At 36.0% G+C, this 24,236-nt stretch overlaps 1 protein-coding gene across 1 annotated transcript in view; it reads left to right on the top strand.

Moving 5' to 3' along the window:
- Window positions 1–24,236, top strand: part of LOC142977516 (cell adhesion molecule DSCAM) — a 92,307-nt gene that overhangs the window by 45,774 nt on the left and 22,297 nt on the right. The window contains exon 3 of the mRNA XM_076121432.1: window positions 9,358–9,469. Within this exon, the coding sequence (XP_075977547.1) occupies window positions 9,358–9,469 (112 nt within the window). The remainder of the gene's footprint in view (window positions 1–9,357; window positions 9,470–24,236) is intronic.

The raw sequence follows: 24,236 nt of genomic DNA, 5'->3' as shown, positions 1-24,236 counted from the left end.
TATGTATGAACTTGTAATAAAATCTCTAAGGCTTCAAGAATCACAAATAAGAACACGGTTCAATAGGTTTCTTTCAGTGAGCTCCTGAGGTACCCAAATATCGAGCTTTTTTGTGTAGAGAAAAGATTTTATTGCAAGTGCATACATACTATAATGCGAAAAGACTTTTTCCCCGACCTAATATACACTTAGTTGCTGACTCAGCTATGTGTGTAACAATATAATTTCATTTCAATGAAAAGTACGAGCCCTCCATCGCTTTTTCCGGTTGTAACTAGTTTGCGCGTACTTATTAGTTTCTTAATTTATGGCTGAACAATAATAAACATTTCAAAAAGCGTAATATTTTTTTCGAATATGTAGGAGGGTTTCGTAACTTATTAATCGTTTACTGCATCAAAATAACCTCACAAAATTCCTGAAATGTCTATAAAATTGTAAAAATTGAGTATACCTTTGTATTCTACTCCCGTAGTAACACACTGCACTGTTGTTACTACTAGTAGTTACCGATATATTGTGATAATGGTGTTATAATGGCTTTGTAGGAAAATTGGACGTCGAGCCGTGGGAAATAAACTGTAATCACTTTGAAAACATAGTATACGTGTATTGTCATGTACGAGTATCCTGTTGTGTACGGATTAAAATTTGATGCGGCTTTACTTCAGTCAATAGAGGCGACGCATAAATAAGAGGAGCCAAAATTAAATAATATTATTCTTCGGTTTTGAATTGGACTTGTCTTGAGTAAAAAAAATTACACGGTAAAAGTATCACTAAAAAAAATGTATCCGTTATTTTTACAATAATTCTAACACACAAACTTTCACTCACAATATTAGTTAAATAAAGCTTGAAAAGCATATCTATTCAAACATATCTTAAAATAACGCAAACAAATTGAAAATACGTTATGTAACTTGCAATACTATTCAAATGTCATCAACTATCCATTTTAATATCATCACAACTTCCAATCTTCTAAAAGCCTCCCTGCCAATAACATCCGCAAGCCGTGTTTATTTATCAGATAGTCAACGTCGGCTTTACAAACGTTACGCTCAATTTGACACTATCTGATAATGCCGCTACCTATCTACGCCGGTAATCACGGTTTATGTTCTGATTTTAGCATCTAGACTGTGCTAGGAATTGTCACGGAAATAGATGACTAGGTTTAAGGTGATATAGAGAGCTTCTAACCAGCTCGTGATATTTCTAACCAGCTTTTCTGGCTGATTCTACCTTTTGATGTCGAAGTAAATATAGTAAATGAAATCATGAGCGTCAGTATTTGGCCTAACTGAACTGATTATTTAATTTTGATTAAGTTTAGGGTAAAATAGTATTTTTTTTATCTTCAAAAGCATTTTGCACCTATATCTTCCGCCTGTTTCCTTATGAAAATAAGCTATACTGCAATCTTGTAAAAGCCTCCCTGACAATAACATCCGCAAGCCGTGTTTATTCATCAGATAGTCGACGTCGGCTTTACAAACGTTACGCTCAATTTGACACTATCTGATAATGCCGCTACCTATCTACGCCGGTAATCAAGGTTTATGTTCTGATTTTAGCATCTAGACTGTGGTAGAAATTGTTACGGAAATAGATGACTAGGTTTAAGATATTATAGAGAGCTTTTAACCAGCTTTCCTTGCCGGTTCTACCTTTTGAACTAGGAGTAAATTCAGTAACTAAAATCATAAGTATAACCTAACTGGCCTAACTGAACTAGATATTTGATTTGAATAAAGTCTAGAGCGTAGTGCTTAAATATTTTTTTAAAGCACCTATTATAACTTTTAGAATTCGCATGGTTTTATGAGTAAACTACTTCTGTTTACTTATAAAAAAAACAAGTTGGGATTATTTCACTGTGTCGTCCCTGAATGTTTTAAATCTGTATAAGCCGTGTAAAACTTGTTATAGTGTCACCGTAATAAAAACCTATTTATACTTGTAAAACAACCTTCTTACCCTTAGCATTTACTTCCTCGCGTTCACCCCTAACGCGCAAAGCTGGTAGTTCTAATATTAGCTTATAAACACTGGCATAGCGAAATAAATATTTACGAAGCCGCGAGCGTTGAAACCGTCGGGCAGTGAAAAAGACCGCGAAAACCTGCGGTTGCCGGAACTACGATAACTAGAACATGTAGACTATATTTTCCTAGCTTTTGTATTGCTATTGGGAAAAAATACCTTTAATTCTTGCAGAGTTCCGAATATTATAGATATGATTTCATACGACTATTTGTCTTTTAAAAATATAAGAGTCCAAAATATAAGAAACGAGACTTAACTAATAAAATAATATGCATTCCCGTAATGCAATTAAAAACTATTCAACATGGTCAAGTTAATGAAACCTGGCACTGATCTGTCACATTTTTTCCGGATGCCTGATTAAAACCAATGAAAACAGCCGCAAAAATAGGCCCAGGAAACCTTTTTTTTTTCTTTAAATAAACTTATTTTGTAAATTTTGCATAACGTGCGATTCACAAATAATTGTTGCGGGTCTGGTTGTACTTTGTGTCCGTTGTTTGTATGTTTGTAAAAGTCCTCGCGACGCAAGAGCAATTCTATGTGGGAGTTGTCATTTTTAAAATGAAATGAAAAAAATATATCGGTAAATTAAAAGGCCCAGGAAATCGTAAAGCCTTGCCCCAGCATCAGGTTCATAGCAGGAACAACAAAACTTGCGTACGAGTCTGATGTAATACCTTATGTAACCATCTCGATAGCTAGACTGAGTGTCTACCTCTATTACGTCATAGGACAAATAAGTTGTCCGTAGGGTTTCTAATAATAACCCCGTCTCAAGGATTACTCAAATAGACAATGGCTTTGCTATTTTCGATCATATCGATGTCTTCAAATCGAATTGTCTAGTCTAGAATCTTTAGCGTGATTGAGTCTAAATATGTATTTTGATTCGGCTTAGCAGGCACCTTTATCGCTATTTTTAATATTTTCATGTGGCTTGAAATGTTAAACGGTTTCCCATCTCTATTTTGACCGTGGTGTAGGCTGCTTACCGCATCAGATTGTTGTAAACGTTTATAATGCCTCTTAAACAGCTTCTTATCGCCATCTTAAAGTAAGAATCCCATTTGTTTTGAAGTAAGTATGAAAAAGATATAATTAGCCAAAACTTTCTGTCCCTTCAAGGACGGTCGTCGGTAACCTTGAAGGTCGTTGACCCCGACCGCTGTTATATCACGATGAAATGTAGGCGTTTGGAATAATCTCGTATTTTGACACATTTAAACGATCAAAGTTTTGCCATTAGAGAGGAATAGAGCCAAGCTATCCCTTTATCACTGTAGATATTAAATCGCCTTGGTTTGTCAGAATATGGGTTCTCTTGCATAATAGTAATCTGTCTGATCTAGCACTTGTTATAATGTGTTCTAAGTATAGTATACAGAGGCGGACTACATTAGTCTAATCGCTGATGTCCTTATAGACTGATGCGCAGTACCTGTAAAGCCGATTACACATGGGTTAAGTGTTCTTAAAGATATTTTTATTAGAGAAAAGTATTATTTTAGTAGTGTCATTGATAGAACATATTATTATACAGAGGTGTTATTACGAGTCTACCGAACACTTTTGGCAGCGCTTATACTAAAATTAAGTTTAATTGTGGCTCAAAGCTCTAAAGAATTTCATATGTTACCTATGAGTAAAAAAAATAAGTAATACATATAAACAAAATAACTCGACTCTCTCTCAAAATGGGAGTCGAGTTATTTTTTTACTTTTCGGCCATATAATAAAGTAGTTATTTTAACAAAAAAATTGTAGTGTATTTATTTAACTTTTTACCCTCCCCTAAAGACAAATCGTTAATAGCGATACTAATCAAAAACTACCTTCGACCAGGCAACAGGCTTTCCAGACAATTGTCATTTTATTTGACGTATCAAAGTGATGAATGACAGACCCACTAACAATCGTATATGACATCAAACTGGATAGTCAGTCGTGATGCTTATCACTGACGGGGATGTATGAATAGTGCTTTACTTGATGAATTGTGGTTTTTGACTCTGTTATATCCAAATATGTGGAATAACCTTTGAGAGAGGTTGGTCATGACGATTTTGGGGAGATAATTCATGTTAAACGTAATTTAAGATACTATTACTTTGAGTTTAATATGTGTTACAGGTCCCTAATTGACTGCAAAGGTTATACATGAAAGGCACATTATACATAACTGTGTAGGCCTTAAACTAAAAATCATCTTTATTGAAACCCTCAACAAAATATCTAATACATTGGTTTGCATAAAGAACCTTTTACGTAACTACCCTTTTTACACTGGAGCATGAATAAAGTTACTCTTTATAGCTGTAAAACTTTAATCAAAGGATTAGATTAGAGAATAATTCATTTGGCTGTGGAATTAGTGCTACAAATTAGAGACAGCGAAATTTACGCAGAAGCAGTATATTAATTAAATTGTATCATCCTTTTTCCCGCTCGTACCATGTTTTACATACATTCGTATTGAGCAAAAGAATTGGTTTAATACAAGTATGATTAGACGAAGTTTGCTGTATAAGTAAAAACTACCATAATGAAATTCACCGGTATTTTAAGAGAAACCTTTTTTAGAACTGGACTAAGTAACTATACTAAACAGTATCACATACAGACATCGCATATTCCATTGGCCTGTGTCCATCTATTGCAGATGATTCAGATGGCGTCAGATAGAGGAATATTTGTAATGAGGGAACATCTTCGTTCGTGACTTAAAAAGGCATATCGAATATACACTGTATATTAAACAGCATCACTGACAAATAAAGCAAATAATAAACATCCTAAAGACCGAAGGCACGTTTTTCAGCTAACTACACTACGCTTGCTTATATTCATACGTATACCACATCAAAACACAACACCAGCCTCCAATTACCTGTATTACATAAGGTAGTAATTTCCTGTAACACTTATAAAGGCTATGGCATACCCCAGACGGTGGCCCGTGGCCATATCGATCGCGGTTCAAGGCCTGCACAAGGCCAGCGATGCCTACATTCGATACTCGGCCTAAACGGTGCTGTACTAAATACGGGTCTTTTTATTTGCATTTGCGTACTATAAAACTATAAAGTAAATGTGTGTATGCTTTAAAGAAAACTCTGGTTATCCAAGTTCTTTTGCGTAGGTAATTTTTTATTAGATACTTTTTAGTAAAGGTAAAGGTAGATGTTTCCGGTAAATGGAAACGGGGTGGTTGCATGACATGAAAACTGTTTTGGGGAAATGCAAAGCTGCGGCCTTTCCCTGTTTATTACCTAAAACTATTAATGTCATCACTACATAGTATAAAACAAAGTCGCCCATTTTGTCTGTAGTCCCTTCGTATGCATAAAACTTTAAAACTACGCAACGGATTTTGATGCACATTGAAACATTGGTCTTTATTAGTTCTACAAAAAAGTCCGCGATGACATATATCCAGCTTTTTTATTTAAGTCACAAAAACTACTTTTCTGTATTAAAAAAACATTTAATTCGTTGGGTGATGTTTAACTGGTGATATAACCAATAATACATATATCCTTATCAAAATAAGTAAGTTCATCATCACGAGCATTTAATTTAGATTATTTTTGCAGTTTACAGTGTGTTATTTAGACATATAGTTTAGGAGATATCACGATATTAGTATTGCGGCACGGTACGGGCCGGCCGCGGCGGCGGGGGCGCTAATCTCAGGAACTACAGGTCCGATTTGCAAAATTCTGTCAGTGTTAGATAGCCCATTTATCGATGAAGGCTACAGGTTATATATCATCACGCTACGACCAATAGGAGCAGAGTACCAGTAAAAAATGTTATAAAAACGGGGAAAATTATGACCCATTCTCTCCTACGTGACGCAAGCGAAGTTGCGCGGGTCAGCTAGTGTTTGAAAATACTTGAAATATAAAAAAGTCGGTTTAATTGTATCAAGATGTTTTAAAATAGAATTGATGAGTTTTCTGAAACGATAGAATACACGCTAAACTTGACTTGCTTAAAAGAATTTCCAAATAGACGCTTTTCTATTTTGATACTGAACGGCTGAAACAATTTGTTCTATTTCACCTAAGTGAAGCCGCGAGCGATGTCTAGTTGTACAAATTGAGTTAGGTCTCGGGGCTCTGTCGTAAATTTTTCACTTACCGCTAAGGTGCTTAGCGCTTCAAACGAGATCGATGGTGAACAATGGTGATTGATTCTGTTTTATTTTATGTCGTCTTTGTATTTGACTCAATAAAACCCTTTAACAAATAATATAAAGTTCGCTGCAAAGGTTAAAGGTTAAATATTTTTGGAGCGATACCTTTGAGAGGGAATTGAATCGTTTGAATGTCACAGCGCCCAATATTTTACGATATGCACTTTATCGCGCGTAGGTTTCCAATATATTATATTTATATAGAATAACGCACGTGTCTTTATGGTATGGACCATTTAAATTTGGGCAGCTATAAAATTGAAAATTGAGCAGCAGGCAATATAAAAATTGGTTTCAAGAATTGTAGTTTCGTTGAAGTATTCGCAGTAATCATATTTTTAAATAAGGCGTTTAGTGTGAATGGTTTTAACTCAAAACTGAAATTTTGGTATGATCTTAGGTTTTTGACATTGCATTTAAAATGTACTCGAAGCCGGGGCTAAACTATAATTATAAATCAAACGAGATTAGGCAGTAAACTGGTAAGTACGGTAAATATTAGCTTGTAACCGCGAAACGTGTCCGTGACTGCGACGCAACTAACTTTGTTTACATTGCCTTTTAGTTCAGGCTATTAAAGCAAATAATTTAATCCATTACTATTCCGTGGTCAACGTGCTCTAAGATAAATAATAGCTATTATTCAAAATCATATTCCACAAGCTATTATTATTCATGGAATATATTAGATCGGGGAAAAAGTCTTTTCGCATTATAGTATGTATGAACTTGTAATAAAATCTCTTTGGCTTCAAGAATCACAAATGAGTACACGGATCATTAGGTTTCTTTTAGTGAGCTAGTGAGGTATCCAAATATCGAGCTTTTTTGTGTAGAGAAAAGATTTTACTACAAGTTCATACATACTATAATGCGAAAAGACTTTTTCCCCGACCTAATATTTCAAGATGGATGCTCCGTGAACGTAATTACGAAAAGATAGTATAAATTTTGTCCTTTTCTAAGTGTGTCAAGGTTTAGTTGCATTTGAGTAGGCTATTTACATGAAACCACTGTTTGGCCTTCGAAAATCGACTTGGGAAGGTATTGGTGAAATTGGAAATTGGGTCTTGAGAAGCGAATACTGAAATGCCAGTGGCATTGTCGAGATGTTAAAATCTTACGTTTCTTTTATTTACTGGAGAGATGAATGTACTTATCAACACGCTGTTTAAAATGGCTGTCGTTCGAATAATCGGCCGTTATGTAAGTTTTCGATTGATTTGTATAGTTGTTTAAAGTAATTCGTACTCATATTATTATGGCGAGGAGCTTTTAGATATAGTAAAAGTACACTCAGAAAATCATAATTTTGAGTAGTGGTTTTCCTAAAACTGCGTAGTACTCGTATATAATAATATTATATTCATTTAAACTACTGATGGGTCAGTAGTTTGTGAGCAAGTTCGCCAAATACCTGCCTCGTTACTACCGTGTCGGTAGTCCAAAGGGTAGGTTAGTTTAATTTCCGGGACGGGCTAGTGCTAGTCGTTCTTCTTATCTTAACTGCGACCCGGAATTTGCGGCTAGCTAACCGGTAATAATAGTGTAACCTCCTAATACGTGGGAATAATATCGAGTATTCCAATTGTGTAAGATGCACGTCCAGAAGAAAACGTGAAATTTCAATTACTTTAAACACGGCATCTTAACTCACGCATTCTCTTGCTGGACAACTCCACGTTACAAACCTAATGATGACAATAAAACCAATGCACTGACTTACCCTCATCCTATGTATCAATCTGCAGCAAGAGGTGACTTCTTTGAATGTTCTCATCTTTCGTCACACCCGTCACTCACGAAGGACGGGCCTTATCCAGCCAGTATAAAAAATAAATTATACTTGCTTTTATTCAGAGTTACATACGTTTTCCATTTAGTACGCTCTCATGTAAAAGTTAAAAAGGTTCCACGTATTCATCACTGGCTGTTTATGAAATGAATATGAATGACTGATTGAGGCGAGCCAGCCTGCCAGACTATTTGACTTGTATGAACTTGTAATGAAATGTTATTTTTGTTGACATGTCGTACTTTTCAAAAGATGAATAATGAATTTGTGTGAGGTTTTTAAGCCCTAAATTCATCTTGGTTATTCAAGTGATTCTGGTTCTGCTTGTTCTGCATACTTAAAATAAAAAATAAATAATTTAACCCATTAATGTCCCACTGCTGGGCAAGGGTCTCCTCCCGTAATGAGGGAGGGGTTAGGCCTTAAGTCCACCACGCTGGCCAAGTGCGGGTTGGGGACTTTGCATGCCCCAATAAATGTATGAAACATTAACTGCACGTTTGGCGCAGTGGTTTAAGCGGTCACCTCGCCGCAACAACCGTAGCGCCGCGTGTGGTGGGTTCGAATCCCACCCGGGACAAATGTTTGTGTGATGAGCACGCGTATTTGTTCTGAGCCTGGATGTTAATGTATATATAAGTATGTATTTAGAAGTATATAAGTATGTTTATCAGTTATTTGGTTACCATAGTACAAGCTCTGCTTAGTTTGGAATCTAATAACCGTGTGTGAGTTGTCCAATAATATTTATTTATATTTATTTATTTATTATTTAGGCATGCAAGGTTTCCTCACGATGTTTTCCTTCACCGTTGGAGCATGTGATAATTATTTCTAATACACACATAACTTCGAAAAGTCATTGGTGTGTTGCCTTGGGTTCGAACCTGCGACCACTTGCGTAGGAGGTATCAACTTATACCACTCGGCTTCTGCATACTTACTTCCAAAGAAACCTAACTCTGAAACCTTTCGAAGATCAATCTTTGCTGCTGCTTTTTTTTTACTCTTCTCTGATTTTCTGCCTTCACGTGTAAAATATGTAACACATCAAATTTATAAGCTAAATCATAAGATTCTGGTTTCATTACAAACTGAGGTCTGTCCGTCTTTTCTATCTACATACTGGAAAGCCAACTACATATCTACACACTGAGAAGAAAATCATCATCATTATCATATCATCATTGGACAGTTACACACGAGAAGACCTTACCTAGTGTAAAATAAGATACTCAATAACCTATACTATGTGCTAATATAAAAATCCTTATATTGTTTGATTTATGGTGTTTTTTGTTTGTTACAGATTGATGGCAGTTTACTGTTAACAAACATTAGCGTGGACGACGCAGGGCTATACGAGTGCTCAAAAGAAAACGAGACAGCGTATATCGACAGAGTGAATCTCACAGTCAGGAGTGAGTACCAATCATATATCCATTTAAAATGTTTTATTTGAGGTTTTATTGAGGTTTTAATACTAAATCGGGTTAGAAATGTGTCGTTATATCGGCTGAACGTGTGTATTTTACTCATAAAAGGCTCTTAAATTAGAGAACACAAGTAGTTATATTTACACATCTACTTAAAGTGCTTAGTAATGACACTAGCATGGAGAAATTCTTTATGGAAAAAAGAGATTGAAATACAGACCGTTTGAGATAGAATCTAAAACCTTAGCGTAAAAGACTTGTGAACAGTTTTTCAACAACAATTACAAGTTTACCTATTCTACATTTATCTCTAGTAAAACCTCTCATTTTTCATCCACGTTCCAGTCTTAAACAAATCCTCATACTAAGCTTCTTAATCCTTGGTAATCTCATTGATCCAGCGACGGCGGCGCCTAATGACTTTTGGTCGATCGAATACATTATTGTTTCCTAAAATATACTCGTATTTCGTCGCTAACAAGATTACGTGAGGAGGTAAAGTTGACTTACTCCCGGCACTCGAATTCGATAACAATCGTGACCGATTCAAGTTTATGTCACATAGAAGTTCCAAAATATTGTTGTTATTTTTTTTTTAAAGACAACTCTCGTACTAAGAATTTCTTGTGTCGCGGAGACGTTGACAAACGCACAAACAATGGGCACAAAATATAACCAGACCCGAAACAACTGTTTGCGAATCCAAGAAGTCTCCGTTGCAGTGATAGTGGTGTGGCGACCACCTTAACCACTGCGCCACGGTATTAAAACGCTCATTTCAATTAAAATAATCCAAATGAATCCATCTAGTTCGTAGCATCTGAAAAAACGCGTTCAATCATGCGGTATTTTGTAATTTTAACATTCGATTTTGACATAAACTCGAACCCGTCACGATTGGAATCGAATTCGAGTGTTGTAAGTAAGTAAGCTAGCAGGTTGTAAATGAGCGACGCCACTAACTGCAGACCGCAAGCAACATTCGTACTCTTAAACACTTATGTAGATTAATGAAGGCAACCGCTTTGCCACATTTGAAATTAATTTCGGAAACGAGTTATTCACCATTTGTTTTTGGCGTAATTTGCGGATTTTAACCTAAAACTACTAATGGCTATGTAATTTTATGTTTTCATTCTTTCACTCTTGTAGAGTTGACATTTATAAACACTAATCTCGTAAAAGGATCAAATTATACATATTTTATCCATGCCGCTTTATCATCTTTGATCTATCTTAAACTTACGTTTCACATTGACATAACTTAAATGCAAAATGTAACGTAATGTATATTTAAAGTCGTCATAAAATCTAAAAAAAAAATAGTTGATCTGAATATTTACAAGAAGAAATGGTAAACAAACTCACGATAGAAACTTAAGTTACTACACTGCAGTTTTCAACCACCATATTACGAAAATTACAAAAAATAGACCTTAACAATGTCATTTTAAACCACAAAGAGTAAGTAACAAACTAACATTATATTCCAGAATGTTGTGACCATTTAAATGATAGTTCATAATAAAGTTTTCTCAACTGGCTGAGAGGAGCGGGTATCAGTTCTGCGGTTTTATTGTGGAGCTCGCACTGCTACTGTTGACTGCTGATATGTGAATGTGTTATTATTTATGTTAAATGTGAGAGACTAAGTGGATATTCGTATTAACCACATTTTAAAGTAGTGTTTGTGAAGATATGAATAAATTGGTTTCACTATGAAACGTTGCTTTATGTATAGCCAAGCTCCTAAATCAATAATTCTTAGTCAATATGTGAGCATCTTCTTTCTTAGCTATTTGTTTATCTTGTTCAACTCTCTCTTTTTCTTCTATTATGTCAAAGGCCTTTCGAGGCTTGAACAACTTTGACACTAGGTTGACCACTAACCATACGACAAACAAACAACTTCTATTATACACCTGCTTCTTATATCTGCATCACCCGTAGATTGACTGGTAGAGAATGCCTTTGGCATTAAGTCCGCCTTTATGCAACTTTTGTATATGAAGTTAATAAATAAATAAAAAGGTTCTCTGTTGTATTTTATAAAACCACGTAGACGCGCTTACGATTTGACAGTCTGTTGGTTATTGATTTTTATTGATATTTATAATTTAACGAGGGCTGGTCTGTAGACAGCACTGCAGAAGTGTGCTAAATAGAGGTTTACTTACAAAAAATTGATTATAAACAAAGCTTAACAAGAATATGGCGTACAATATAATAATACTCAAATAACGCGCTTTTGGCTATTAGTCCAATACATGGAGTATTGGCCTTATTTTCATTTAACCAACACTTAGATCTTTAATAAACAAGCACTAGCGCTAACCAGTTGAACCGCACATCACTCGCTTCACCAGTAATAGCTAGAATCAATCTCGTTCAAGTTTAAGTAGCCACAGTCCAGGCCACCTGTTACATGTTTAAACTTCAATATTTAATGTACAAATAATCTAGCGAATGGTTTTCACCAGTACGTTTTGTACCGCTAAATTGCTTTGGTACGTGCCGCTTGTTTCGTTAGGTACTGGTACACTAATATCAGGTAATTTCAAGCTATCTGATACAGCGAATGCTTAGTTTTACTAGAACTACCTATAATACACGTTGTAAGTAAAACATTCGTTTCTAAAATGTGTCGTTTTCGCGAACTTGTATGGTTTTTTTTTACACACGTCTTTATCAAATAGTGTAGTTATCTTATCACTTTAGCGTGGTGTAAATGATTAAGTCGAACCTAATGATACATTTACCCACCATCTTTTAAAAACATTACATGTACATTTGTTTTTTGTTGTTCCGTGTACGTGTGTTTTACCCCCGATTTCTGAGGTACATTTAGCGGAAGTTTATCTATTCAACAACGTTTAAACTCATATAAAAAAACTGATTGAATAAACAAATTACCGCTAAATGTGCCTCAGGAACCGGGCATTAAAGGCGTGGTCCAAATTTTCAAACTAAACAGTCCCAAATTAGAGTGTTTTGTAGAAGCTTACTAAATGACACTCGTGTTATATGCTTTGCTCTTCTTCTTCTATTCTATCAAAGACCTAAGTTTTTCAAAGTGTAGCATGTAGTGTTGAACCTAGTGTCAACAGTTCAAGTCGCCTGAGAATCGTAGACTTGGCTCAAGTGTATTGGCCGTTGAGTTGGTACAGTAAAATAAGTTTGCTATTGTTATTCAACAGAGAACGTCGAATCGAACGTGTCGGTCGAAAGCAATTCTCAAACACGAATTTATTATGAGTAGGTTTTCTATCCATTTACGACTAGCTTAAGCCCGTGGCTCTGCCTGTTATATTAGTATTTTCCGATAAAAGTGGCTTTCTTCTAATGTAATCAATCTTTAAAAAAATTACCCATCACGGTCCCACTGCTGGGAAAGGGTCTCCTTCCTTAACGAGTGAGGATAGCCCTTTAGTCCATCATGCTGGTCAGGTACGGAAAATTCACTTAGCGATCCTTCAAGAACTGTCTTAAATAACTCTCAAGCAGGCAAGGTAGGCAAGGTTTTCCTTCAATGTTACTAGAAGTGATATTATTTCTAATACAATCGAAACTCGTTGGTGTGTCGCCACGAGTTTGAAAAATCGACCAATTTGTGGGAGGTGCTTGCTTAGAAAACTCGGTTATTATTGCGCTAGCTGTCTATCTATAAGTGTATGAAATATTCTCCAAATTAGTAAAGTTATTTAGATTTGAAAGGGAACAAACACATTGACGTTTAGTACCAATTTATTCTAAACTAAAGTAAACTAAGACAAATCTGAAGCTTTCATTCAACGTAAACAACTCATATTACTTCGCTAAATGTAGCAATTAACAACACAAAGAGAGAAATTATAACGTGGTAGTTGAATAGTTTCATAAATCAATATAAGTGTGTAATATATACTCTTATTATGTAACAAGTTAGCAGTTATTTATAGTACAGTGGTTTTATAATAGAATAAACATATTCATGGCTGTGTAATTTGTTCTATTATAAGAAGTAATGTATGGGTAACGCGCATAATTGCATAATAATAGTTAACGTAAGTAGCGAGAAATAGTTTATTCGCCCTGGTCCTAGGGTCCTACATTTAGACCCTCAATCTGTTTTTTGGAGAGTTTTATGAGTTTTAAGAGTAAATAAACAACGACATCTACCGGCGTTGATTAAAAATCATTCCTAATAGGGAAGATTCGTCAAATTCCCAATAGCGACTTTCGCTAAAAATAAAATAGACTTTTAAGAAGCTCCAATAATAAATTTGAGCGAAGATACTTGATAGCCAGAATATTACAGGTATTAATACTATTGAGGGCGAGGGTATATTGTCTTAGAAACAGTTTGAAAGTCTGTCCGTTAAATAGCCCATTTTACGTATAGACAAGACTGATGAGATATCTGTCTACAAGACTATTCTCTGTCCTTGACTGTAATACAGATCAGATATCTTTCAGATTATTTCATGTTATCGCGGAGTTAGAAGGTTGTATTAGATCTGCGACGCACGGAGGTCACTCGTTCAAGGCTAGCTAAGCTAAGCCAACTGCCTAGATCGATCGCTTGAACACGCAGGCTCATCCAGTTTATTTTTGTTGACATTTATAGTCAACAATAGATTAAAGGGAGGGAGTATTTAAAGACTTGAGTCAATAGTAAGAGATGAAAGGAACTACAGAACCGCTGTTGAAGTCTTGTCTTTATTTCGTTCGCTAGTGTGTCAATCTAGTATCTGAATCTTCTTTTTTCTTATCGTATGGTTAGTGGTGAACCTAGTGTCAAAGCTTTTCAAGCCGCCCGAAGGTCTTTGTCGTGGCTTAACGACTGTTGTTTTAATTGACAACAACCGGGACCTACTCTATGGAATGATCGCGTCAAGGTTTGCTTAACCCACAATCGTTTACCGACCGGTGAGCGCAACTGGCTATGGGCGCTTCAGCTCAGTATCTGAATAAACATGACCTGAGTACTATTATTTCCATCAACAAGAACTGAAACCATCTTTCAGGAAAATAACTATAATCTGAAGTGGAATATCACCAATCTATGGAACGACCGCGTTAAAGATTGTTTACTTCCGTATTCTACTAACTGTTCAACGCAACAAACTACAATAATGTAAATACGAACCTGTATGAATACACTGCCGGTCAAAAGTTTGAGACCACCTACATAAAAGAAGGAAAATGGAATAAAACTCAAAATATAAAACAAAATATTTAATTATTATTTAAAATACTTATTTACTAATATACATACTTCTAAAATAAAACAAAACAGTAGAGAAATTACAATGGTATACATCAAAAATGCCCTTCATATCTTAAACTGATTTTTCGTCAAAAAATCCACCTTTACACTTTATCACTTTATTCACTAGTCTCGGCATACGAGCAATTAATTTATTTATTGTCTCTGGTGAAATATTATTCCAGCTCTCCTGTAACACCTTCCACATGTCTTCTTTGGAGGAGGGACAGCAATTGTGGACATTTCTGTCCAGCTCTTCCCATAAAAGCTCAATTGGATTGAGATCCGGGCTCTGAGGAGGCCACACCATGTTTTTTAACACCCCTTCTGTCTCTTTTTGTTCCAAAAAGCCCCTGCATAATTTTGAACTGTGCTTTGGATCGTTATCCCGCTGGAAAATAAATCCATCGCCGATTAATCGCAAACCAGACGGAACGGCATTTTGCTCTAGTATTTCTTTATATTGCTCCTTTTTCATAATTCCGTCGACTCGTACCAAATCTCCGGTTCCGTGGCTCGAGAAACATCCCCAGACCATAATGGAACCACCTCCATGCTTGACTGTTGGCACCACACAGTCTGGCATCATCTTTTCCTCGGCGCTACGTCGAACAAAAACTCGTCGTTTTGATCCAAATATTTCAAATTTGGATTCATCTGTCCAAAGAACTTTTTTAAAGTCTTCTTCAGACCAGTCTCGATGGGTAAGGGCCCACTGCATCCGTTTCCGTTTGTTTTGTGGCCTTAGTAGTGGTTTTCGTACAGCGACGCGACCAAACAACTTGGCATCTCTCAATCGTCTTTTTACTGTAGTCACTGACACAGGTTCGATCGGGTTTTATTCACTTCAGCGCAGATTTCTGGTGCTGTTAGGCGTCTATTCCGCTTGCTGGTAACGACGATAAAATTATCCTCGCTAGAAGTAGTAGCTCTCGGCCTTCCTGACCGCGGACGATCTTGATTAGTGCCAGTCTCCTTGTATCGGGTTATTGCGTTATGAACACAAGTCTTCGACAACTTAAGTTGAGAGGCAATCTCACGTTCAGATTTGCCTTCGTTGTGTAAAACAACTATGACAGCACGAGTTTCACTGCTAATTTCGCGCACTTTTCCCATTTTAATATGTCTTCACTGTCACAAGGATGAGCTCAGACTAAACGAGATAAAAAAAGATTAACTTCATGAAAACTCAGGTAATAAATATGTTTTATAACGTTTAAATAATCCTAAATTCCAGTTAACAAGAAACAAAAGCAAAATATTCAATGTTTTGGTCGGCTCATAAAAAAATTACAATGATTTACCATTTGGTCGTTGCGCGGCGTTCATTGATGTTTTGAAACAATAGACCTTTCTAGGACGATAAGATAAAAATATATAAAGAAAAGGTTCTTAGAAATTCTCTAATAACAATAGAATACACAGATGTTCAAATTAGGTCTTTACCATATGTACTTTTGAAATAATTTGTTGGTGACGAAGATTCTTACAAGTGGTCTCAAACTTTTGACCGGCAGTGTATGTCATAAAGTTACACCTCCAGTGCCACAAAGCACCGTTTAAAATAGAGCGTTGTATGCGAGAGGAAAACTCAATTACACACAATGAGAGCAATACAATAATCCACGGCACAAATAGCAATCTGATAAAATGAGGCTAGTAGGCACACCAGCATTCGTAACTGCTGTGGGACACGATATACTAAATAAACCTTCGTTTAAATATAGAAAATCAGTCATTGTCTTTCAAAATTGCGGTGATCATACTGACTGACTGCAACCATGGCTATTGTAATCTGCGCCGCAATGTTAGGCATTTTTGGGTAAAATACGTGTTCACGTTAATTCCTGGACTCCATACTAATAAATATTAAGTAGGAGTGATCTTTTGGATTGGAGAAATGCCTTTAGGTGTCTAGCGTCCTTCTTTATCTTAAGTTCTAGTGATAAGTTCTTTGCTGAAAGTCTCTCTGTCTGTTACTGTTTCATGACTTTACCAATTGTGGTGATGAAATATCATCACAAGTAGATAATACGAGATACAATATGCGAGTTACGGGTATATGCGATACTGCAAGTTACGGGTTTAGAATTGTTATTAAGGGATGAGTGATGATGATAAATTAAGCCTTTTGGAACATGACGTAGGCCACTACGACAATACCACCCAACTGCGAAAAAAGCTCTACGTTAACCTTTACCAGCACACCGCACCGGTCTGATATCTCAACCTAAGATAGAAGATTTTAAAACTTAGCTGCAGGCGTATCTTATTGCGTCGTTATAGTTTTAACAAGCAACTCTATACCTGCTCGAAGAAAACTAATAATAACGACTTTTGTCTAGAGAACATAATGACATTATCAATTTAAACAGCGTTTAACCAACAAAGTCACAGTGTATTTGCCAGCTGGTTTGTCGAAAATACGAATGTACCCACATTCGACAGCGGTCACATAAAATATGGCATACATAAATAATTGTGCGGTTTATTTGTTCATGTAGACCGTGCCATGTGCACATAACGTATTAGGTAAGGTTTCCGCATTTGATATCGATAGCAGGAAAGTACATTTTTGTAGGTAGAAAATGTCACTTGATCATCGTGTGATGTTTTCTTACATTAGATGTTCTCGTTAATTCGGGTTTTTGGGTTATTTTGCTACCTGAGTATTTTGGCTTTTGGACGCATAGAATTTTTGATTCTTTGTTCCGGAAGTTTTTTTAATAACCATACACAATTTTTCAGCTTCTACCTGAATGAGCAGGGAAGAGAGTCCATATTTAAAAACTCAACTCGATTTTTGTAACTATTTAATCGATAATTTTATATACGTTTGAATTTCGAGATTCACCTCTAGAATTGATTAACAAAATTGTATGTATTTTATTTTACTCTACAGAGTAATAAATAAGTCACCGTAAACCGTATTACGAATAAAGCTGAAGATTTACCTTAATCCAACAGTTTAGCTGGTCCTCTACGCAAAAGTTTAACAATAAATTCTCACACTTTTCTCTACGAAAACAGAACCAATTTCAAACAAACTACAACTCAATGCATTGCTCCAAAATAGTATTAAAAGTGTTCGTAGTAGTTGCAATTCGAATAAGGTATTCTCAGCTATTGACTATTGATCGTAAAGTGGTATTTGAATGAAACAACTATTTCATTTACTGGTACTTTTACCTTTTTAACTATCTTCTTCAATTCTAAAACCGATGCAACGATGTAGAACCGATTAACTTATATTTAAGAATGTTACTGTCAGTCTCAATTTACATAGGCCATGTACGTCGAATAAGTTTTGATAATATCTAACTATCAGCATCGCCATCCATCCAATAGAGTTTATATAATTTAGATCTGTAAAAGCAGTAGCATCTAATGAGCAAAACAAAATGGCGAGTTAAGTATCGAATATTAGACCAAAAAATAGTGCTCAAGTTGTCAAAAGCCTTTGAAAGCTTCAACAACCATGACTTGTAGGAAAACCGAACGAAAGATATACAGGTTTGTAAACATATCAGTCATTCCATACACAAGCTTCAACATCGTAGTATATTGTAACCTAAACAAAATACAAATTGTTTGTATTTCAATATATTCGTTGTAGGCGCGGTTGGCGTGTCAAACAGACATAATAGTATGAATGCTGACGGATTTTCGCAGACAGAACGAATAAACCTCTCTGTTGTGATTGAAACCTTGTGTACATCACGCTTTTTGCCAAAAAGGACGAGGCAGGGTCATGTAACATGTATAACCCGACTTCTTAGAGCACCTCGGCATGAACGATTGGTTTAGATAGTTTTATCAATACTTCTGTGTACCATACATAAAATCACGTCTTCTTCCCATAGGGGAAGACAGAGACCATAGAACTACTGCTGTGTATTTCCAAAATATTGTTGAAGCACCAGACAGGCCACCGTTACTTGCATAAGCTGATGTTCAAATTTTTTTATATGTATACCCTCGACAACTGCGAACTTTACATACAAGACTCTCTACTAAGTTGTTGGACTGTAGTAGCGTATACAGACTCTTAATTACGAAAGTCCAGACGCATTAATTTTGTTGTTTACGTATGTCTGTTCTTTTATAGTAGTAGTTTGGTGAAAAAAGGCTTGTTGACTGTTTGTACGTTCAAAAATGTATAATTTTGCAACGCTATTTTTTGTTTATGGTACCCGTAGTAAAAAAGGCTTGCTACACATCTATGCGGTTCGGTATTAAGCACCCTAGCCGGGCGGCAAAACATGTGTAGACGTACCCGATCGGCACAAGCCGAACAAATGAGCCGAGTCGGTTTTGTTGTAAATATTGCCGAACCAAACGTGCCACTACACACGTGAGTGAAGCAAACCTGATTGAAAGACACAGCATCTGCAATCTCTGTAGCTATAAATTACGGTATAAAGAATAATTGTACCCACGGTTCACTAGTTATAATTAGAATCCATATAATAAGCCTTACAAACTTCTTGCCTATAATTATTCCAAGCACGGTTAGTAACTTTGTTTGCGTATTCCATTGAGGACAATAAATGTTATACATTCATTTTGTATGTTAATTTGATGCATTTAATTTTAAATGTAGAGGTCAAACAGTTGGTATTGAAGAATAATACATACGTTTTAAAATAAGTAAATTATGTTATGTGAAGAATGTATTGATTTTTTACGAGTTCAATGCTTGACCAGACTGCCATATCGTGCTATTCAATTGTCTATCGCAATAAAATACCTTTCAATAGGATGGACCTATGTTTATTGATTTACCTACTTTTACCCGCGACTTCGTCCACGTCAACAAAATTCTCGGGGTTAATAGCATTTCATGTGTTAAATTCCGGTTTTCCGTGATTGACATCCATCTAAACTTTCGCATTTTAAATATTAGCACGATTCACTAGCTGTCCTGAGAACAGACACAATAACCAAACAAGCAAGAATCGCATCCCAGTCATGGAACAGGGAACCTGTAGGTACCTTCACTATCTTCCTATCCAAAGATAAAAATATCCAAGGTAAAGCTTTACCATGTTTATCCAACTACGTATAACCTAGAGGTAATTGCAGAAGTTTGGCGAAAGGGTCCGACGGTCAAGGACGTGACAAATGTACGGGAAAGAGAATATCGCTTTAGTTTTGTTTGTGTTTATAATGGAGGATATAGGGGCTGTCCTTGATCTTGTATAATAACATCATGCATATTATAATATCTATTGAATATGTTCCCCAAATCAGAAGGCTGGGCTTCTAATGAGTAAAATAGAAACTCGAGCGAATGTTTTTTTTATAACTTTTCTTTTGCGTCATTACTGACCTACTCCTGGGCTAAGGTTTTCACATGCCTAGGACCTGCCGTGGCTCAAACACTAAAATAGTGCGCGTAGGAGACTGTAACAGTCCTTCAAGAATTTGTACGCATGCAAGGTACCGAACATGGCAAGTGATACCTACGCAATAAAAAAAGTATGAAGCCTGTACTTGCATCTTTCTACACAGTTGGCAAAATTAACTTTTTATACCAATTTTTAACAAGATTTTTACAATAAGGTCTGTCATGTCTTTACAATAATCCACATAGATTTGCAGAACAATACACATAGAACTAGGAACATTATAAATGAGTATAATTGCGGTGATTAGCAGATCGCTATCGGTTCGGTGCAGTGGACTAATTATAGGTCTTAACAGCTGACTGGTTTGAATGCAGTGTCTGTATTAGTAGCTGTTCTCGTGTACACTTGATAATGGTCGCTATTGTGATGTTTGTGTTGGAAATTCACGCTATGATGATGATGAGAACTATGATAGCGGTATAACATATTGTTGCTGGACACTTTGAATATTGCTCCGAACGTATAATTTTTAGACATCCATGTTGCATACATGCTGCACTAATCTCTAAAAACATATAAAGTATAGTTTCGTGTAGACCAAATGTTTTCACAAATGCTGTACATAGTGAATACCCTAATTTTGTAAACCTTCATTAAAATCGGAAAAAATGAGTATTTCGGTACCTGTCAACTTTATCCTGAGTAAACCAAGCAAACCCTTGACATCATCGAAATATCCTCATCACGTAATTCCTCTGCAGAATCATAACAAAAATGGACAATCAAGAGCATTTCACCAATTGATATTAACCTACTTGATATATTCGAGCGCCACTCATTTATGATATTACTGAAAACCTCTTTACTCATAAAAAGGGTTAGATCCATGTACAATAACGTAAATATTTGAGGTAAAACAAAATCCTCCTAAAATTCCCCATGTATTGGTTAAAGTACTATTATTTATTTTCGTTCGACCCAAATCACATGAGTGCTCCGTATCGAACAGTCTAAGCTTAGAGCTTTGCTACTTAAGGTTTCTATTTTAAGTTGACAGACTCTTAGTCCCCGATTAAACCTCTTTTAGTGAGAGAGTATAGGGACGGATTTGTCGTGAACCTGTCAGTGGTAACAGGTAGTTTTTCACAAGCTTTTTCAGCTAACGTTTTCAAGGCTTATGGATAAGTGGACAGTACTACAGTCAAAATTTTACTTGGTAAACTAACTGATATATTTATTCAAAAGTGGTAATGCCTGGGCTTAATCTCCAAACTAGTCGGTTCTTGCAAACGTTCCTTCTACTGCCCTATTTGTTCCAATACTCCAAAAGCATATTTGTTAAAGCATATTTGTTATTTAAGCATATTTGTTCCAATACTCCAAAAGCATACTCTCAAGAGTCAAACGCTTTGACTGATGATTTAACAACCAACCGCCTGGTCGTCAACACTCCTTGAGAATACTAGGAACTTACAAGCTTCTTGTAAACACGCAACATATAAACTATCGCAACCAACTAAAGACTAGTCACCCCATGCAATCTTTACCAATAAACAGCAAAATAAACATCTAGAAATCAAGTAAATAGCAAACATATCTCGCTTAAATATCAAAAGAGCAAAATGTACGTAAAGTGAAGTTCCCAACAACGCTTACAACTGCTGCTACATTATTACGAAACTCGTATAAAGCTGACTCCAATAGCATTGCAAGGAAAGTTACGGTACTCGTGAAAACTGAGACAGAATTCATAATAAAATTGTCACAGACTCGTAAACTCGTTACCTCGAGTTTCTGGAGTGCACCAAATGGACAATTTACTTCGTTAAAGAAATGCTATAAAATTGCGCAATGGCCTTTGTAAATATTTCATTTAGCGGTACAAAAGTTTTGAAATTTGCAAAGAATACAAAGATAAAGGAAGCCGCAACCAAATCTGGTAGAATTTCATACTCAACTGGTGAATGTCCTTTTGATTCCTAAATCGATTTCCCAAGTTTATGAAATACGTCCTTTTGATTAAGCCAGGGTGCAGGTGTTGACAAATAACGTTAACAGCAAATCGTGACAGATGGAATTATTTCTGCAGAGACTAATCGTCACTGACAACATGGTTCCTGAAAACAAATGAATAGTGGCTCTTTAAAGATGGTTAGATCAGAAATATTATGGTAACAAACTATAAATTATATTGGAAATACGGAGTAATACGGACCATAAATAGCCGTAAAGCACTGGCCCCGAGCAAGTGTCAAGAGCAATTTATATTTGGAAGTAGGATCGATATAGTTATAGTTCAAGTACACTGCTCTCTTCACGTTTTGACTATTTTAAGTGCAAATGCCCTAAAGTAAAAATTCGCAAAAATTTGTATATTTTAGTTTGAAATCGTATTTTTTTGGGTCTTCCGTTGATGAAATGATTATCTTTGCAAGTCCTACGGCGTCCCCTGTGCCCACTCGTAGTCACTCTGTTAGTATATATTTCGAAATGAATCAACTATTGAATTTCCCATGCTCCATGGTGTTGGGTTTTCCCTACTCTATTGATTGCAAACTACACCCTTCTACCCTTTCACCCTGTTCGAATCCATTTAATCAGTCTCCCGTCCCAATCAATTTGACAAACAAAACCCAACATTTACATATCAATGCATGGTCACCGTAGTCATAGTACCTGAAGACGAGCACGAAGGCCGCGTAATGACTGCTATTACCCCATCAACCAATAAGCCTAGACCTCTGATATTTCATCACAGCGAAGGATACAACAGGTCAAGTTATACTGGCGGTTCATCAGTACTATTGCTTTACTACCAGAAAACGTTGAGCTCTCATATGTACACTGTACTAGCAGACCCGCACAACTTCGCTTGCGTCACACAAGAGAGAACGGGTCATAATTTTCATTGTTTTTGTAAAAAAAAATACTAGTGCTCTACTCCTATTGGTTGTAGCCTTTCTCAATAAATAGGCTATGCAACAGTAAAATAATTTTTCAATTCCCACCAGCAGTCCCTGAGATTGGCGCACTCAACAAAACAAACTGTACAATTTAATAATCTTATACTTATGTAAAATTTCCATGTCACAATGTTAGTTACCGTACTCCTCCGAAACGGCTTGACCGATTCTAATGAAATTTTGTGAGCATATTGAGTAGGTCTGAGATCGGCTAACATCTATTTTTCATACATTAAGTGACACTTTTTTTTTAAATTTATATGGCAAAACAACGTTTGCCGGGTCAGCTAGTAGATAGATATGTTTAAGTATAATAGGTCACGTTACACTGGTGGTTTACAACTGGTGATGTAACGGCGTGTCGCGCTATTTTTCTCATAAATACGTGTTGGACTATTATAGGTGACAGTTGTTAGTGATAATATCACGCTGCTATTGTCGTGTCGGGTGGTGACAGTTACACCCTACACCGATTATGGGAAATTGTTTACTTTTCAGCGTTTAATTTTCATAGATTGGCAAATTTGATTGATTCAAACTCTGTTTGATAGTATTTGTTACTGGTTATATCTTCTTAACTGTTTGAATTGTAATTGAGATTGTTGTTGTCGCTTTGACAATCATAAGTAGGTACGTACGGCATTAGGCTCGCCCACTTATGATGGTACCTATTTAGTACAGCCGTGAAACACATCCTCAACCATTTCATATCGTGTTGTACTATAATATGTATCCTTCTTGTGTGTATCTGTGCTGGATTTACTAAATAAACTTTATTTTTTCTTTCTTTTATGGGACTAACATTGTCAAATGGAAAAACGTGGGTGTATTGCATATACTTCTGCCTACCTACACTACACCTAAGTGTCGAAATATTAACTCATATTATGTTGAATGGCTGTATTCCGACCACGAATGCATAGGTCACACTGAATGCTGATATATTGAATAGTCTTATTTCTATTCTACAATTTCCAGCATTAACGATGCTAGAACTTTATATCAATAAACGATGCCGGCGAAGTTGCGGGCAACTAGTTAATTGATACGGATGCAAATCACAACTACACTCGAACGACCGGGAATATAGTGGAAATGGTTATTAAACGTTTTTCAACGATAATATTTTCTCGTTGCACGTTTTATTTTTTTAATAAGTTTATTTATTAAAGAAAACATGTGCTGAATAC

The sequence above is a fragment of the Anticarsia gemmatalis genome, chromosome 13 (genome assembly GCF_050436995.1).
Source record: "Anticarsia gemmatalis isolate Benzon Research Colony breed Stoneville strain chromosome 13, ilAntGemm2 primary, whole genome shotgun sequence".
NCBI lineage: Eukaryota > Metazoa > Arthropoda > Insecta > Lepidoptera > Erebidae > Anticarsia > Anticarsia gemmatalis.
This window is presented reverse-complemented; position numbering and strand designations above follow the sequence as displayed.